Source organism: Erythrolamprus reginae, chromosome 11 (genome assembly GCF_031021105.1).
Source record: "Erythrolamprus reginae isolate rEryReg1 chromosome 11, rEryReg1.hap1, whole genome shotgun sequence".
Lineage (NCBI taxonomy): Eukaryota > Metazoa > Chordata > Lepidosauria > Squamata > Dipsadidae > Erythrolamprus > Erythrolamprus reginae.
The window spans coordinates 36,547,350-36,566,144 of record NC_091960.1 but is presented as its reverse complement, the minus strand read 5'-3'; the positions used below and the strand labels follow the sequence as shown (position 1 = coordinate 36,566,144).

The window sequence follows — 18,795 nt, the reverse complement described above, 5'->3', positions numbered from 1 at the left end:
GGGGCGGCTAACAACAGTAAAAGACAATATAAATAAATCTAATATTAAAAGTAATTTAAGGAACCCCAATTTAAGGAACCAATCATACATACAGACATACCATGCATAAATTTTATAAGCCTAGGGGGAAGGGAATATCTCAATTCCCCCATGCCTGACGACAGAGGTGGGTTTTAAGGAGCTTACGAAAGGCAAGGAGGGTGGGGGCAACTCTGATATCTGGGGGGAGTTGGTTCCATAGGGTCGGGGCCACCACAGAGAAGGCTCTTCCCCTGGGTCCTGCCAAACGACATTGTTTAGTCGACAGGACCCGGAGAAGGCCAACATCCCCTGGAGGCTCTCTGGAAGCCAAGAACGCCCTTCCAGAGCCTCTATGTAAGCCAAAAACCAGCTGACCGGCACACACATGCACGTTGGAGCTGAGCTAGGGCAACGGCTCGTGTGCCATAGGTTCACCATCACTGTTGTAGGTGCTTTATCACTAGAGGGTTTTTTAAAAAAGAGATTGGAGAACCACTTGTTTGAAATGGCATAAGTCTCCTGCTTGAGGAGGGGGTTGACCTCCAAAGTCCTTTCCAACTCTATTATTCTGGTAAGACGCTGAATTAGAGGTTGGGCACAAAGAAAGTATTTCTGGATTAAATGGACAGCATTGCCAAGCATACTTTTTAAATGTTCTGTCTTGTTAGCAATGAAATTTAGTATTTGTTCCAGGACTTGCTTGATTATGTTTTTAATCGACCTGGGCTTCTGTTATCTAGCCTGTGTTAGGACTACAGTTCTCAAAAGTTCCCATTAGCCTTGCCATCGGTCATGCTGTTTGGAAATTCCCAGTTGTAGTTTCGGTGCAGCTGGAGACTATCCTGTTTGTGGGAGGACTCTGTAAGGAGCTAAGGTTAGCTAATGTTTAAACCATGCTCCTGTCCCTATGTCATGTCATCCCCAAGGTCTGGGTTTCCTGATCTGTTGCCTAATCTACTTCCTAAATTACTTCCAAAACTGCTCTATCCATTCTTATTTTTTCCAAAGTTCTGAGGATTTGTGGGGGTTTTTTGAGTTCTATATTTTCTGTTTGTTAAAGCAAACATGGTTGTGTGGAAGGGTGTTTTTACTGGAAATTGGCAAAATATTCAAGTTGCAATCATGTAACCATGTGCCTGACATGTGGTCATCTGTTTGCAAGAGAGGGGGCAGCATGACTTCTTCTGAAACTTAGAGGAATGCTTTATGAGCCATAAAGCATCCATTTGGTGGCCATAATAAACCTGTACATAGTCATCAAGGGACTGGTTGTAAACTGAAGACTGCCTATAACTGCTTCCGACAAGAGTTTTTAATACGCAAGAAAAGAGAAAATATCACTTCCTGCTTTCATGCCATTTTTAAAAAAATTATGGCCATGCTGGGGTTTAATCAAAGTGATAATGATTTTGGAGTGATGAGCAGTGACCATAAAGTTTTGGAGTGATGGGCAGTGACCATAATTTTAAGAACCGAAACTATCAAGCTTCACAATCCAGAGTCTGCTGGTATAAAAGTAAATTGCTTTATGACTCTTGTGAGAAGAGTAAAATGGAAATATTTTAAATAAAAAAGGTAAAGAAGAATCATAATTAAAATAAATCAAAAAAGGACCTTTTTGCACGTGATTTTCTTCTATATTTATTTAATATATTTTCTTGTATATATTCTATTATACTTTGATATTTATTAAGCAATTCTCATAAAGTAAAATAAGTAACATAGAAATTTGGACCTCCAACAGTATTTTCTAAAATTTGTAACCCACGTCTTAAAGATGGTCTTGAAAAATCATATACTGTATAGTAATCTTCATTATTTTTCTACAGGGCACTACCAGTAATCTATTTGATGCGAGTACATTATACACTTAGTTCAGTTTCAGGTTTGCAAATAGTAATCTCATCTCAGTTTCTGAAGTGATGATTTCCTCTGCTAGCCTGTGATATTTTTCTGTGGTTACAATGCTACATATAAACAGGTACATTTCTATTTGGGCTTGCTCACCATAGCCACCTCTGTTACTATGGTTTGAATCATTTTTTAAAAATCATACAGTGGTTGCAGGTGCTCCTATTGTGACATAGGCAGCTGGAAAAATGAAAAGTAGGTTTAAATTCTGCACCATTGCACAAACTACCAATTAGAAACCTAAGGATTGTTAAGGAGAGCTATAGCAAGAGCATTCATTCCTTTATGCAAGCAGTAGTTGTTTTATAAATCTCTTCTCACTTGTAAACTACCTGTGTATTGTTAATTGAGTCCCTAGTGTGTAGAATATGGTTTCACCTCTATTGGACCACTTGAGTTTCTTGGGGACCTGAATGCTTTACACGTATTGCTAGGCAAGGAGAAAATTGAACAACTGCATTGCAAAGCAGTCTTTGACCCATAAAATCCCCTTTCACACTACCAACATTTTCTAACATTTTATTAAGTTTAAATATATTAAAGGGTTAAATAAGGTCCAGGAGGGAAGTGTTTTTAATAGGAAAGTGAACACAAGAACAAGGGGACACAATCTGAAGTTAGTTGGGGGAAAGATCAAAAGCAACGTGAGAAAATATTATTTTACTGAAAGAGTAGTAGATCCTTGGAACAAACTTCCAGCAGACATGGTAGATAAATCCACAGGAACTGAATTTAAACATGCCTAGGATAAACATATATCCATCCTAAGATAAAACACAGGAAATAGTATAAGGGCAGACTAGATGGACCATGAGGTCTTTTTCTGCCGTCAGACTTCTATGTTTCTATGTGTCCCTTTCCATTTATCTTGGCAGTCTGGGATTTTCTTTTTCTTAAATTTAACACATATTTTATTAGGTTATTTACATTAAAAAAAAGAAAATATAATACAAAGGAAAAAACAAGAAAAAACAAAAGTCAAAAACATTAAACAACACACCAACAATTATATGATATAACCTCCAGAGTTCTTTTACAGCAATACATATTGACCATAGTTTGTGTAGCTTTTTTGTAACTCAGTTACAATGTTTATATTCTCATATTACAGTATATACAAAATGCCATTTCCATTAATAAGTTGAGTATTTACAATTCTGTTTATTTATTATTACGTTTTCCTCCTTTCCAACAAATCATTAAACAAGTTCCAAATATCATAATATTTTGAGTCCTCCTTATTTTTTAATTTCATTGTCATCATATTTGGCAGTCTGGGATTTTCTACGTATTGAACTTCAGCTATAATCTGCAGTCAGCACAATTGAAGATCATGTCACTTGGGACCTGACCTGTGGTCACATACATCTAATGATTTAAAGCTTTAAATCCTAATAGTAGTAATAAAACTGGAAAGGGTGAGGAAATTTCTGTGGCACATGGTTTTTGCACATCTGTCTTTCCTTCCTTCAGAGTAATCTTTGATTCTGAAAGGCACTGTGCCCTTAGTAGCACAACACATATCTGTACCACCTTCTCCATTATACAGGATGCGTTCCAAAAGTAATGCAATTTTTAAAAAAGTAATTTATTGAACAGATTTTCACAAACACTTAAAATTCTTCAAAGTACTGTCCTTGGACATTTTTTCCAGTGACTCTGCCATGACCGGTACGCACCCTGGAAGGCGTCTTCGGGGACCTCTCACAAGGTCTTCATCACGGCTGATTGGATCTCTTCTATGGATGAAAAACGGGTTCCTTTCAGGGCTGGGAACAAAAAGAAGTCTGCTGGGGCGATGTCAGGACTATAGGGGGCAGCGTTGGCACCTGGTGTTTGGCCAGGAACTCGCGGACTCGTAGCGCATTGCGGCAAGGCTCGTTTTTCGTCCATAGAAGAGATCCAATCAGCCATGACGAAGACCTTGCAAGAGGTCCCCGAAGACGCCTTCCAGGGTGTGTACTGGTCATAGCAGAGTTGCTGGAAAAAATGTGTAGAGGCCCAAGGACAATACTTTGAAGAATTTTAAGTGTTTGTGCAAATCTGTTTAATAAATTACTTGAAAAAAATTGCATTACTTTTGGAACACACCTGCATGTGGTGGGGATAGAATTGTGAAACCCACTTGGTTGCGTTTCCCTAGTAGGTGAGCATGATAGACTATTGCAGGCATCTCTACACCTGCAAAACCCTTTGCAATATCTAAATTGTTTTCACACCTAATCCATAAAATGTATGTGTTTTCAGCATTTCCAGGACAGGTCTAGCTTTTTGTCTTTGATTAAAAACCTCTCTCCATGTACAGACTGGGTGAAGGGTGCTTATCTGGAATTGTGTAAACAGGTTTCTGAAGTGATTAAAGAGGCTACTGAAGCATGTGGCCCCTTTCTTAGTATATTGTCTTGGGTAACGTACGTCACAACCTTGGTAAAGATCAACACTGAAGTGAGGCAGGTTAGAATTTCCTGGTATTTGTTTTATTTGTGCGTCATGGAACACACTGCCTTGTGAAAATGTGAACTGAACTGTTCTTGGTTTTCAGCTTCCTCCTGACGTGACGGCTACACATATGCTTGACCAATTCTCACATCATGACACTAAATTTTCCATAAGCGAAAGGTCTCATTGAAAGGCAGAATTAGTTCCCAATCTGCATACAAGGAGAATTAGTGGAGTGTATCATCTGTGGAAGGTTATATGTGTCGAGTAATATGTAAGTCTTTCATGCACTTGGGGAAAAGGAATCCTCCATCTGAGTATTGCATTGGCAAGTTCTGTGTTAGGAAAAACTTCAGAAGAGAAGGATTTAGGGGTCGTGATTTCTGACAGTCTCAAAATGGGTGAGCAGTGTGGTCGGGCAGTAGGAAAAGCAAGCAGGATGCTTGGCTGCATAGCTAGAGGTATAACAAGCAGGAAGAGGGAGATTGTGAGACCACATTTGGAATACTGTGTTCAGTTCTGGAGACCTCACCTACAAAAAGATATTGACAAAATTGATCGGGTCCAAAGACGGGCTACAAGAATGGTGGAAGGTCTTAAGCATAAAACGTATCAGGAAAGACTTCATGAACTCAATCTGTAGAGTCTGGAGGACAGAAGGGAAAGGGGGGACATGATGGAAACATTTAAATATGTTAAAGGGTTAAATAAGGTCCAGGAGGGAAGTGTTTTTAATAGGAAAGTGAACCCAAGAACAAGGGGACACAATCTGAAGTTAGTTGGGGGAAAGATCAAAAGCAACGTGAGGAAATATTATTTTACTGAAAGAGTAGTAGATCCTTGGAACAAACTTTCAGCAGACGTGGTTGGTAAATCCACAGTAACTGAATTTAAACATGCCTGGGATAAACATATCCATTGTAAGATAAAATACAGGAAATAGTATAAGGGCAGACTGATCGTGCAGAATGCAGCTGCGAGAGCAATCATGGGCTTCCCCAAATATGCCCATGTTACACCAACACTCCGCAGTCTGCATTGGTTGCCGATCAGTTTCCGGTCACAATTCAAAGTGTTGGTTATGACCTATAAAGCCCTTCATAGCACCAGGCCAGAATATCTCAGGGACCGCCTTCTACCGCACGAATCCCAGCGACCAATTAAGTCCCACAGAGTGGGTTTTCTCCGGGTCCCGTCAACCAAACAATGTCGCTTGGCGGGACCCAGAGGAAGAGCCTTCTCTGTGGCGGCCCCGACCCTCTGGAACCAACTCCCCCCAGAGATTAGAATTGCCCCCACCCTCCTTGCCTTTCGTAAGCTGCTTAAAACCCACCTCTGCTGCCAGGCATGGGGGAACTAAGATACACTGTCCCCCTAGGCATTTACAATTTTATGCATGGTATGTTTGTATGTATGATTGGTCTTTATATAATGGGTTTTTAACTGCTTTTTTAGTATTGGATTTTGTTGTACTGTTTTACTGCTGTTGTTAGCCGCCCCGAGTCTACGGAGAGGGGCGGCATACAAATCCAATAAATAATAATAATAATAATAATAATAATAATAATAATAATAATAATAATAATAATAATAGATGGACCAGGAGGTCTTTTTCTGCCGTCAGTCTTCTATGTTTCATACATGCATTCCGTAGAAACCTATTATTACCTTCTCTGTAAGCCTAGAAACCGTCTTCCTTGTCTTTTAGGTTTTCCACTTGAATCCAAGCCACACATTTATGGCGATTCTGAGCGTCAGGGCAGACTTCTGCCGGGCCCAGCACAGCACCCTGGCCGAGAAGTGAGCTGGAGGCCGGGGTCCCTCGTGGGGTCACTCAACCTGGCCTTGAAGACTCGAGACACTGAGAGATAACCCTCAAATATATGGGGTTGTCTTCTGTACCTTGGAAACCTCTTCCTCTTAGTGACACTAGAGAAGCCAAGCCTGGCTGAACCCCATTGGAGAGAAGACTCGTCCTTGCAATTTTCTTTGTGCCTCACCAGTGCCTAAATGTAGTCAAGGCTGCCTGTGTTTTTTGCATGTAGTAGAGACCTGCAAAATCTGAAGGAGAACCATCTGCAGTGATTGAGGCTGACGTTGAATTTCCAGCAGATGCGCAAGAAAATCAGTATTTCTTAAAAGTGAAAAATTATTTTGAAGAACAAGACCAAGGAAATAAGGAAAGCTCTCACCAGTCCCCCACTCTAGTGGTCTTTGATGCTTTCTACTGTGAAACGTTGCACAATTTGATTTTTTAAATTTTTGTTAGCCCTCATACACTTCCATCCCTTCGCCATTATGAACCGTCCTGCTCCAGTGGAGATCACTTACGAGACTATGCGCTTCCTGATTACCCACAACCCAACCAATGCGACCCTCACCAAATTCACAGAGGTAAGAGGAGCATCAATCTACGACGTATAAAGTGTTAGGAAAAGCATTGAGAGATGGAGGAGTGGAGAGGAGAAAGAAAAGAGCGTATCAAAAGAAAAGTAATGTTACGCAACCCATTCATAAAAATCCCTTTGCTCTTGGTTCACAGGTTATTGAAAAGAATTCATTCGTTTGAAAGTACAGCCCCCATGGGCTTCTACCAAAAAAGGGACCCTCTTTCATAGAAACTACATGGAGTAGATCAGTGTTTCCCAACCTTTGGCAACTTGAGGATACCTGGACTTCAACTCCCAGAATTCCCCAGCCAGCATTCGCTGGCTGGGGAATTCTGGGAGTTGAAGTCCGCACATCTTCAAACGGCCAAGGTTGAGAAACACTGATTCCTAAGCCAATGCCTAACGCTAAGCACAAGGAATGAAGGACGGGGTGGGACTCTTAAGGAGGGGATGTAATTTTGTTTTGGAATTACAGTAATACCTCGTCTTACGAACCTAATTGGTTCCAGGGGGAGGTTCGTAAGATGAAAAGTTCGTAAGACAAAACATTGTTTCCCATAGGAAACAATGTAAAATCCATTAATCAGTGCAGGGGGGAAAAAACCCCGCAAAAAACCGCCGCCGCCCGGCTGTCACCTTTTAAAACAGCCGGGGGGCTTCCCAGCAGCCTCCCGAAGCCAAACGCCAAACCCAAACTTCTGGGTTTGGCGTTTGGGAGGCTGCTGGGAAGCCCCCCGGCTGTTTTAAAAGGTGACAGCCGGGCTGCGGGGCTTCCCAGTGGCCTCCCGAATGCCGAACCTGGAAGTTCAGGTTTGTCGTTCGTAAGACGAAAAAAGTTCGTAAGAAGAGGCAAAAATTTTCTGAACCCCGGGTTCGTATCTTGGGTTGTTCGTAAGACAAGGGGTTCGTATCTTGAGGTACCACTGTATTGAATCAGAAAAGATTCCACGAAGTAGATAACTTTTTTTAGATAAAGACAGGAAAACTGCGCTCATTTGTTATTTCAATTTCTGCCTTCTAATCAAATTAAAACACACACTCAGGTGAATGAAAAGGAACAAATCCTCTGATTGGCTGACAGGAAAGTGTCCCCTGCACCCAAAAGGCCAGGGTGAAAGTGCTTTTGAGCCCCTTTGGTGAAAGGGCCAGGGAGAAAAGGCAGCACAAATGGCTTGGGGGCCGGGGCTGAAGGCTGGGCACGAAACAGGTTCGGAGAAGCGGAAGAGGCAAAAAGTCCTATAGGAGGAGGGTGTGTGTCCTGCACTGTCTTTCATTGATGGCTGGCTCCTTTATTCTGGCAAGATTCCCAGCTGGTAGTGGCAGGGGCATTTGGTGGCAGCAATCAAGTCTTTAGCCAAAAGGGCAGAGATTGGTGGAGATGCATTGAAGAAGAGGCAGTTTCTTCCCATAATGTCTTGGATCTCATTGAGTCCTAACGTAACCATGTGAGATTCGCCCAGCAGCAACTGGGATTGCTAAGCAGAGTAGTCAAATGAGGTTTTGCTTAATATCTGTGTGGGTGATGAACTTGCCAGCACCAATTTAGGTAGTTAAGTATTTCACTATATCTAGGTTAGTCACTTTAACTATTCAGTAGTGGTAAAAATAAATGTCAGTCTATTTCAGTAAAGGAACAGTGTCATTCCTTTGACTTGCTTTGAAGAGACCATTGTCGATCCTCCATTACAATTGTAACTTAAAAACCATCTGTATTTATCTAGAAATATTGAAAATTCCAAAGGGTTCAAAGTTTTTAAATACTGCTGTATAATATTACTCTTTTTTAATGCATTGTTGACACAGAGGCCCCAGGGCAGCCATCTTAGATTGCAGCAAAAATACTTCCTTTTTATAGGTTGCTGTAAGTTAATAATTATTAACAAAGTTACATGTCTCCATAAGTGACACTTTGCCCCCTGACTCTGAGAAATAAATGGACATCTTTCTTGTTTGTTCACAAAAGGAGCTGAAGAAATACGGCGTGACCACCTTGGTGCGAGTTTGTGATGCTACCTATGATAAAGCACCTGTTGAAAAAGAAGGAATACAAGTTCTGGTGAGTATTTTTCAATCTTTTGGGAAATACAGTCACAAACAGAATGGGGCTGACAATATGCAATATTTCAATGTCATTGCTAAATGTCTTTTTTAATGCTGCATCTGTGTAACATTGATTTGGAACCTGGGCTGTAAAGCAGCTTGCATTTTTCTTCCTGTAGGTCTATGACCAAGTTACTCATTTAGAGGAAGAAGGTATAAATAGCATCCTGTTCATATCAGAACAAAGATTTCAAATTGGTCAGTTCGGCAGATAATACTGAACTTAGAGAAGTCACAGAGGAAATAGTCGCAGGTGGTTAACTGCTTGTTTTCTGAGCAACCCATGATTATGATCTGAATAGTGTATAGCGGCATGTCAGCTGAGCATATTTTGATGTATTGTAAATTGCAAACCAGCCGAAAGGTAGGAATTAAATAGTGGCTCAAGTCATATATGTTGCTTGGCATCCTCTGTGTTCTGTCGAGCTCTCTGGTAGAATCCTCCCAAAAATGCACAGATACAATTTCAGATACACACACACGTTTGAAAATTCAAAACAATGTTCTTTATAATGAAAATTCACTTAAACCAAGCCCTCTTTTGGTATAGCAAAGAGCACTGGTCTCCAAACAAACTGGTAATTTGTACAAGTCCCTTATCAGTTCTGTGATACTTAGCTTGCAGCTGTGAGGCAGTTCACAGTCCTTCTTTTTTCACAAAGTGAAACACACTTTGCCCTGGTTTAGTTTCAAAGTGGGGAAAAAGCAGCACACAAAAGGTAAAAGTCAGCAAAGCAGGCACGAAACACAACGATCAGATAATCCTCCACAATGGCCAGACCCACAGGCTGCTCTTTAGAGCAGCCTCACTAATGACCCCAGCCCCACCCAACCACAGGTGGCCTCATTTTCTTTGATAATAATCTCTCAGTTGTTGCTGCCTATGCATCGCTCTCCACATGCGTGGCTGTATCATTAACTCTTGTTCGGAATCCAAGGAGGAGCTAGAGAATTGATCTCCTTCTGAGCTGTCGGCCACACTCTCCTCCTCCCTGTCACTCATGTGTTCTTGGTCAGAGGAGCCTTCATCAGCAGATTCCACCGGGGGCAAAACAGGCCTGCAGCATGTGGATGTCTCCCCCACACCCACAGTCCTTGGGGCAGGAGCTGGGCCAGAGCTAACCACAACACTCTGTATATATAGATAGTCTTCAGATAATGTCTGTATGGAAGACTGGAATTTCCATTGCTGAGTGATGCAGTTGGGAAGTGTGACAAAATGTGACTACGTTGTTTAGCAGCAGCGATCCCGACAATCTCTGTTGCTGCTGTTAGCTAAACCCAACATAGTCATTAGGAGAAGAACAGGTGATCCTTGCTTAACAACCAGCCATTTAGGAACATTTGAATTAATTGTGACCTGTGAAACACTTCTGATTTTGTTGCAAATGCCCTTCCCAGTAATGTGATTGCAGTCTTGCTTAACCTCTGCTTCCATCAGTGATTGAGATTCTGGTCCCAGTTATTAATCCGGGTACTAATACTAAAATCAGTCCCAGCTTCTAGAAGTTGAAGTCCACAAATCTTAAAAGTTGCCAAGGTTGGAGACCCCCTGCTCTAAAGAACCACCCACAGTATAAGGATTGATCGACCTGGTTAGCCCAGGTATCTTCACTTTGCTTGGAATCTTTAGAAATATGCAGAAATAATTCATTATAAGAAAAAAGGCGGCAGGGAAAGCGAGTAGGATGCTTGGCTGCATAGCTAGAGGTATAACAAGCAGGAAGAGGTAGATTATGATCCCGCTATATAGAGTGCTGGTGAGACCACATTTGGAGTACTGTGTTCAGTTCTGGAGACCTCACCTACAAAAAGATATTGACAAAATTGAAGGGGTCCAAAGATGGGCTACAAGAATGGTGGAAGGTCTTAAGCATAAAACGTATCAAGAAAGACTTCATGAACTCAATCTGTATAGTCTGGAGGACAGAAGGAAAAGGGGGGGACATGATCGAAACATTTAAATATGTCAAAGGGTTAAATAAGGCCCAGGAGGGGAGTGTTTTTAATAGGAAAGTGAACCCAAGAACAAGGGGGCACAATCTGAAGTTAGTTGGGGGAAAGATCAAAAGCAACATGAGAAAATATTATTTCACTGAAAGAGTAGTAGATCCTTGGAACAAACTTCCAGCAGACGTGGTAGATAAATCCAAAGGAACTGAATTTAAACATGCCTGGGATAAACATATATCCATTGTAAGATAAAATACAGGAAATAGTATAAGGGCAGACTAGATGGACCATGAGGTCTTTTTCTGCCGTCAGTCTTCTATGTTTCTAAGATTGACTTTCCTTATTCTTTGCATTTTTCTGATTATCTAATAAGACAATAAAAAGTAAGTCCTGCAGTTAATCAGGAAAAACCAGATTAAGATGGGAAAAACGTATTCAGTGAATTCTAGAGACTACTTGTAGGCCAAGGAAATTCAAGTAGGAATCTCTCCAAACCAACAGATGACCTTGGCCTTGCTGCTACTCCCACTTTCTTCATTCCCAAGGTGCCTGTAGAACAATGCACTTAATTTTGCCTTGGCAGATTACATTTAGTTCCTATGCCCTCTTTTATAACGTTAGTGATAAAGACGGCATTCCATAAAGGAAAAGAGAAGGGGATGGTCATGGGATTTTATATCCATGGCAGTTGTTGAAACGTCACAAGTTCATGTGTAGGCTTCCAAGAATAGCTTGTGCTTGAAAAGCAGGCATGATTAAAGATAACAAAATTCTTTTCTAAGAATGGTTTCATTAGAAGGTGTCACAGGAAAGTCGCTGTGCCTGGAACAAAACGCAACTCGACTCTGGTGGTTTTGGAGGAGTTGAATATGTTTGTAAATTATATTTAGCGGGCTCCGAGAGCAAGCTTTGAGCAGCACGTGAGCCTAATTATTTGCCTGGAAGACAGATACCAATTTGCAGGTTTGTATTAATATATGCATTGTGGTCCTAAAGAGCTACAGCGCAAGAGGGGTAAACATGTTGGTCTAGCTTCTCCTCTTTCCTGGAAGCCCCTTTGTCTTTGGAGCAGGCTTACTCTCTTTCCCCCACCTATTTCTCTGGGGCTGTGGGGAAAATGGGAAGAAAGAACACTATACAGTAATACCACGTCTTACGAACCTAATTGGTTCCAGGGGGAGGTTCGTAAGACGAAACATTGTTTCCCATAGGAAACAATGTAAAATCCATTAATCCGTGCAGGGGGGGAAACCCCCCCGCAAAAAAACGCCAACGCCCGGCTGTCACCTTTTAAAACAGCCAGGGGGGCTTCCCAGCAGCCTCCCGAAGCCGAACGCCAAACCCGAACTTCCGGGTTCGGCGTTCGGGAGGCTGCTGGGAAGCCCCCTGGCTGTTTTAAAAGGTGACAGCCGGGCTGCGGGGCTTCCCAGTGGCCTCCCGAACGCCGAACCAGTAAGTTCGGCAAAAGTTTGGATTCGGGAAGCCGCTGGGAAGCCCCGCCGCCCCGCTGTAACCTTTTAAAACAGCCGGGGGGCTTCCCGGCAGCCTCCCGAACGCTGAACCTGGAAGTTCGGGTTTGGCGTTCGTAAGACGAAAAAAGTTCGTAAGAAGAGGCAAAAATTTTCTGAACCCCGTGTTCGTATCTCGGGTTGTTCGTAAGACGAGGGGTTCGTATCTTGAGGTACCACAGTATATGGTTCTTTGAATTCCTGAAGGAAAGACAGAATATAAATCTAACAAACGGGTATGTTTAAAAACTGTTCTTCCTGGCTTCGAATTTGTCCTCTAACATGTGAAACTGGGAACAATAACAGCCAGTTCATGGCTGTTTGGGAAGGAAAACAAACACGAAACAAATTTAGCAAGCTATAAATATAGTCCTAGTAGCCGTGAATGCAGCTCTTGTCCTTTTGGTCTCCGTCAGAATTGAAGGGTGTACTTTATGAGTTTTGCAACTTAGTCAGCTTCTATTGCTGCTCAGAAGACATCTCAATTCCAAGAACTTATCAGCGGCAGCTTCAATTTCAGTAGCTCTGCCCTAAACCACAGCTCTTCTACCTCATTTTGTGGGTGGGAAGTTCCTCTGGTGCAGGACACCTCTTCTGATAAGGCACTGCAGGAAAAGTCTTGCATAGCTGTGCAATGAAAGAGCTTTTGAGTTTTAAACAGATGTTGATTCACTGAAGAGCTTGAATTGACTTCCAGCAGTAGCGTGTGGGAGCTTCTTGCCAATAACATGATGTTCTCAGGAGGGCTTACAACACAATGTACTTGTGAAATCAACTCTATATCTGGGGTGGGCAATTAATTTTGCCATGGGGCTGCATGAGAAATTGGGATGGTTTTAGAGGGCCGGACTTGTGGATGCTGTCAAAGTCCCCAGTGAAGACGATGTCCTCAAAAGGGGCTAAGTGCAACCCAGCCGTGTGTGGTGTCACCCACGAAAGCGAATCCTAGAAAGAAGAACCTGGACACATTGTCTCTCTCTGGGTGAAGTGGGAACATAAGGAAATGGGGTATAATTACATATACTGTGCATGTCAAATGATACATCCAACCATACAACTTCAAACATATCTTTTTGAGTTCTTCCTTTCCCATAGATACCAAGAAACAATTTCCTTGGAACTTCCTAAGAGCAGAGGTTTATTCAAACCTAATTTCTCTGAAGTCTTCTTCCTTATCTAGCTAATCTTCCTTAATCACCCTGCTGTTGTGTGCTCCAGGCAATGAAAATTCCCCCTTTTGATCCTATAATGTCCTGTCCAGAGTGGTGAAAACTTTGTTTATTGTGAGATGTTTTATTTGAGCCCTGTAGTGATTATATTTATGCTAGAGGTCCAGATTTAATACAATCCTATTCTAACATAATTTGCTATGCTGCAACACGGACTAATATAATTAACTCAGTTCTACCCAATACTGTAGAGACCTAGACCCTGGCCTGACCTAAACACACAGACCCACTCTACAGACCCCTAATTGTTTGCTTTATGGCAACACGGTGCACCACAGTCACTGCGCTGGAGTGTTTGCGTGGTTTCTGTGCTCGGATGCTCTTGGTAGGAGGTCGGGGTCCAAGTGTGAGGATGAAAGAGCTCACCGCGTCTGTCGGGACTCCTCCGGTTCCTGCTTTCCTCATGATTCATCAGGAAAGTGGGCCGCCCCTTGCCCAGGTCTGCTCTATAGGATGTATTACAGCAAAGATGCCTGCATCCTGGCTGCTAGTTTTTCCTTTGATATCTCCAGGGACTTCTGTTCATGGGGCAGGCTGTGTGGATCGCTGTCCTGTTTGCTTTACTATCCTTCACTATCCTAGCTTGTTGAGTTTGTTTGCCTTTGGCCCGCTCCTGCATCTCTTTGGCTGTTTCTGGACAGAAATGTAACATTAAATGTTTTACAGTGTTCCCTCGATTTCCGTGGGGGATGCGTTCTGAGACCGCCCGCGAAAGTCGAATTTCCGCAAAGTAGAGATGCGGAAGTAAATACACCATTTTTGGCTATGAACAGTATCACAAGCCTTCCCTTCACACTTTAAACCCCTAAATTACCATTTCCCATTCCCTTAACAACCATTTACTCACCATTATTACTGGTACTCACCATTGAATAAGACACTTAGTGATGCTGATATTTATAAACATAATTATTTATTAACAATTATTATTATTATTTGTTATTTATTTGCAAAAAATATTAGTTTAGCGATGATGTATGATGTCATCAGGTGGGAAAAAGCGTGGTATAGGAAAAAAACCGTGAAGTATTTTTTAATTAATATTTTTTGAAAAACCGTGGTATAGGCTATTTGCGAAGTTTGAACCCGCAAAAATCGAGGGAACACTGTAATTGGAAATTAACATTTTAAAAATTAGCTGCTTTGTTTAGCCAGGTGCTACCTGACACGGTGCCATTATCTCTGGTATGGTGATAGTTGCTCAGTTAACTTTTGGGATCTACTAACCTGAATATGGGTGGATTAAAATACAGATTGTACCTTTTTCAGAATGTAAACTAGGGTCAAAAAATACTGAAAGATCTGACTCTGGTCTTGTCTAACAAAAAATGCTTGAAACACGTTTCTTGAAAATGAAATCTGCTGTCTTTACTAAGTGGATTGGGATCTTTGGAATCAGAGGTTTTGTGAGGAGGAGGAGGAGGAAGAGCAACAGGAACATCTGCCTTGGGTTTGATGAATGTCATCTGGACTGGGTGAGATATTCAATATGTCCAGATGTTCAGAGAGTCCAGATGCTTGTAGATTCTGGGAAGACGTCCAGCTGTCACCAGCCTAGATTGAGAGCCAATCTTTCCCTGCACGTGTTTTAACAAGGTGGGATTTGTGGCTTATTTTTAGAGCCTTGTTGTTTTTGTGTTATTGATAGCACAAGCTGCAGAGCTCTCTGTTCTGGGGATTTGATAAACCTTTGACTTTGACAACCAGTGCCCACATTTGCTTTATTTCTTTCCATGTCAGTCTTTTGTCCTTCTGTTCCATATGCTAGAGCAGTGTTTCCCAACCTTGGCAACTTGAAGATATTTGGACTTCAACTCCCAGAATTCCCCAGCCAGCGAATTGAATGGGTCCAAAGACGGGTTTCAAGAATGGTGGAAGGTCTTAAGCATAAAACGTATCAGGAAAGACTTCATGAACTCAATCTGGGCCATTCCTAGTCTGCCCTTATACTATTTTCTGAATTTTATCTTAGGATGGATATATGTTTATCCCAGGCATGTTTCAATTCAGTTACTGTGGATTTACCAACCATGTCTGCTGGAAGTTTGTTCCAAGGATCTACTACTCTTTCAGTCAAATAATATTTTCTCATGTTGCTTTTGATCTTTCCCCCAACTGACCTTAGATTGTGTCCCCTTGTTCTTGTGTTCACTTTCCTATTAAAAACACTTCCCTTATTTAACCCTTTAGCATATTTAAATGTTTCGATCATGTTCCCCCTTTCCCTTCTGTTCTTCAGACTATACAGGTTGAGTTCATGAAGTCTTTCCTGATACGTTTTATGCTTAAGACCTTCCACCATTCTTGTAGCCCGTCTTTGGACCCGTTCAATTTTCTCAATATCTTTTTGTAGGTGAGGTCTCGAGAACTGGACACAGTATTCCAAATGTGGTCTCACCAGCGCTCTATACAGCAGGATCACAATCTCCCTCTTCTTGCTTGTTATACCTCTAGCTATGCAGCCAAGCATCCTACTTGCGTTCCCTCCAAGAAACTTCTTCAATTTGGAGTTGATATTGGTAATGGGGGATGGAAGCATATTTATTTTCAATCATCTGGCCATTAGCACTCTTTCTGAGAGCTGTTGAGGCCACTTGGGGGGCCAGGCCTGCCCTATGGGTCACCTGAATCAGTGCAAGTGGGTGTGGGATCTTCTTGGAACTGCTGAAAACTGTCCAGTTCTGGAAAACCACCTTTGAGAAAACCATGATCTGGATGACTGAGAATCACTTTAGACATGTCTTCTGGCGATTGCTCCATTCAGATGGCTTTCATGCCTAAGGCGGGACTAGAACCCATCGTCTCCTGGCGATTGGCTCAAACTCACCCATACGGCTTTCATGTCTAAGGCTGGACTAGAACGTGTAAGCTCCCAGTCTCTGGACGGGCATCTTAACCCTTCAGACCAAGCTAGATGTCCCTCTTCTTCTCTTCCCAAGGACTGGCCGTTTGACGATGGAGCCCCACCCCCTGGTGAAATTGTGGACGACTGGCTCAACCTGCTGAAAACCAAATTCCGTGAGGAGCCAGGCTGCTGTGTCGCTGTGCATTGCGTGGCAGGATTGGGAAGGTAAACATTGTCTTGTGTTGGAACCGGGGGGTGAGGGTGGGGGCAGAAGGGGGGGGGACAACAGAGCAAAGAGGCAAATTGCATGAGGCTGTGCTTAGCATTTATTTGTGAAGTTTTTATAAAAGAGGGTCTTGTAGCAGCCGTTTCAGGCTTATTGTGGTATTGACAGGAAATATTCTTGCCCACTTATGCCAGATATACAGTGATACCTCGTCTTACGAACTTAATTGATTCTGGGATGAGGTTCTTAAGGTGAAAAGTTTGTAAGACGAAACAATGTTTCCCATAGGAATCAATGGAAAAGCGATTAATGCGTGCAAGCCCAAAATTCACCCCTTTTGTCAACCGAAACACCCGTTTTTGCGCTGCTGGGATTCCCCTGAGGCTCCCCTCCATGGGAAAACCCACCTCCGGACTTCTGTGTTTTTCCGATGCTGCAGGGGAATCCCAGCATTGCAAAAATGAGCACTTCACTGGCAACGGAAGTCCGGAGGTGGGGTTTCCCAGTGAAGGGAGCATCAGTGAAATCGCAGCATTGCAAAAACACCGAAGTCCTCGAAACCCCACCTCCGGACCTCTGCATTTTTGCGATGCTGCGATTTCACTGAGGCTCCCCTCGCTGGGAAACCCCACCTCCAGACTTCTGTTGCCAGAGAAGCGCCCGTTTTTGTGCTGCTGGGATTCCCCTGCAGCATCACAAAAACACGGAAGTCCGGAGGTGGGGTTTCCCATGGAGGGGAGCCTTAGGGAAATCCAAGCAGCACAAAAACGGGGGCTTCTCTGGCAACGGAAGTCCGGAGGCGGGGCATCCCAGTGGCGGTGGTGGATTTGTAAGGTGAAAATAGTTTGTAAGAAGAAGCAAAAAAAATTTAAACCCTGGGTTTGTATCTGGAAAAGTTTGTATGACGAGGCGTTTGTAAGACGAGGTATCGCTGTACTGTCAAAACTTGCTTATCCCTTGTGTCAGATACCACTGGATGAGTGTGTGGCCCAGTCTCTTTTGAGTGAAGGCAGCTGCCTGTCAGTTGGCATTATTTGTATGTCTGCATAAAAGTGACTACGGTAGGTGAAAACTCACCGAACAGCTATCTCATTTTGCAATTCGAGGCTCAATGGTGGACATGCAGTAAGTCAAGGAGAACCCTTCCTCTTCCCTTACGAGTCTGTCAATCACTGCTGATCTGGCAGACCATTACTCTCAAACAGTGATTGGCATCCACAGTTAGCAGGTAGCATAAAAGTCCAATCAATCAATCAATCAATTAATTGACTGTCAGCTAACTGTCCTGGGTGGCTAAAAACCTAAGGCAAACAGTGTTTAATTGAATGGGTGCGCCAAAGCTTGTGGGACGGAGGGGCCCTGGTGAACAGCTAGTAGTAGAAGTAGGAGTGGCCAAGGGTAGGAGCCGAAAAGTCCTAACTCCCCCCCTGGATATCCAGAGATGTAGAATTTTCAGAAAAAGTAAGACCAACCTGTTTCAAACTTGAAATATCTATTTTGAGCTTGGGATGTTTCAAATGTGAAACATTTTGCGGTGTTAATATACCCATTAGTCTGCATTAGTGTGTTGAGCATCGGGCTGTTGGCGGAGGATTGTCTGATTTGGTGTTAGGCTTCCTTTTTATGCTAATGGCCTGTGATATCGCAATCTTGAGATATCAATATGTTAGCTAATAATACCTTTCTGGGTTCTTAGCAATAAGAAGGATGGATAAGGTAGGCCCAGACTGTTACTTATTTTATTTATTTATTAGATTTGTATGCCGCCCCTCTCCGTAGACTCGGGGCAGCTCACAGCAATAATAAACAATATATAACAAATCTAATAATTTAAAAGAAACAATAAAAGCCCCATTATTAAAAGCAAGCATACACACAAGCATACCATACATAACTGCATAGGCCCGGGGGAGACGTTTCAATTCCCCCATGCCTGACGGCAAAGGTGGGTTTTAAGGAGTTTACGAAAGGCCAGGAGGGTGGGGGCAGTTCTAATCTCTGGGGGGAGCTGGTTCCAGAGGGTCGGGGCCGCCACAGAGAAGGCTCTTCCCCTGGGTCCCGCCAAACGGCATTGTTTAGTTGATGGGACCCGGAGAAGGCCAACTCTGTGGGACCTAATCAGTTGCTGGGATTCGTGCGGCAGAAGGCGGTCCCGGAGATGTTAGCATGAGTT

General features: G+C 42.7%; 1 protein-coding gene across 3 annotated transcripts in view; it reads left to right on the top strand.

Annotated features, from left to right (window-relative positions):
- PTP4A2 (protein tyrosine phosphatase 4A2) overlaps positions 1-18,795 on the top strand; it is a 29,264-nt gene that overhangs the window by 6,718 nt on the left and 3,751 nt on the right. For 2 of the 3 annotated variants that reach the window (XM_070764453.1, XM_070764455.1), the window contains exons 2-4: positions 6,080-6,765; positions 8,725-8,817; positions 16,491-16,621. In XM_070764453.1, the coding sequence (XP_070620554.1) occupies positions 6,670-6,765; positions 8,725-8,817; positions 16,491-16,621 (320 nt within the window). In that variant the 5' untranslated portion in view covers positions 6,080-6,669. Of the gene's footprint in view, positions 1-1,850; positions 2,003-4,474; positions 4,646-6,079; positions 6,766-8,724; positions 8,818-16,490; positions 16,622-18,795 lie in introns of those variants that run through there. The other variant, XM_070764454.1, reaches the window with a different exon arrangement.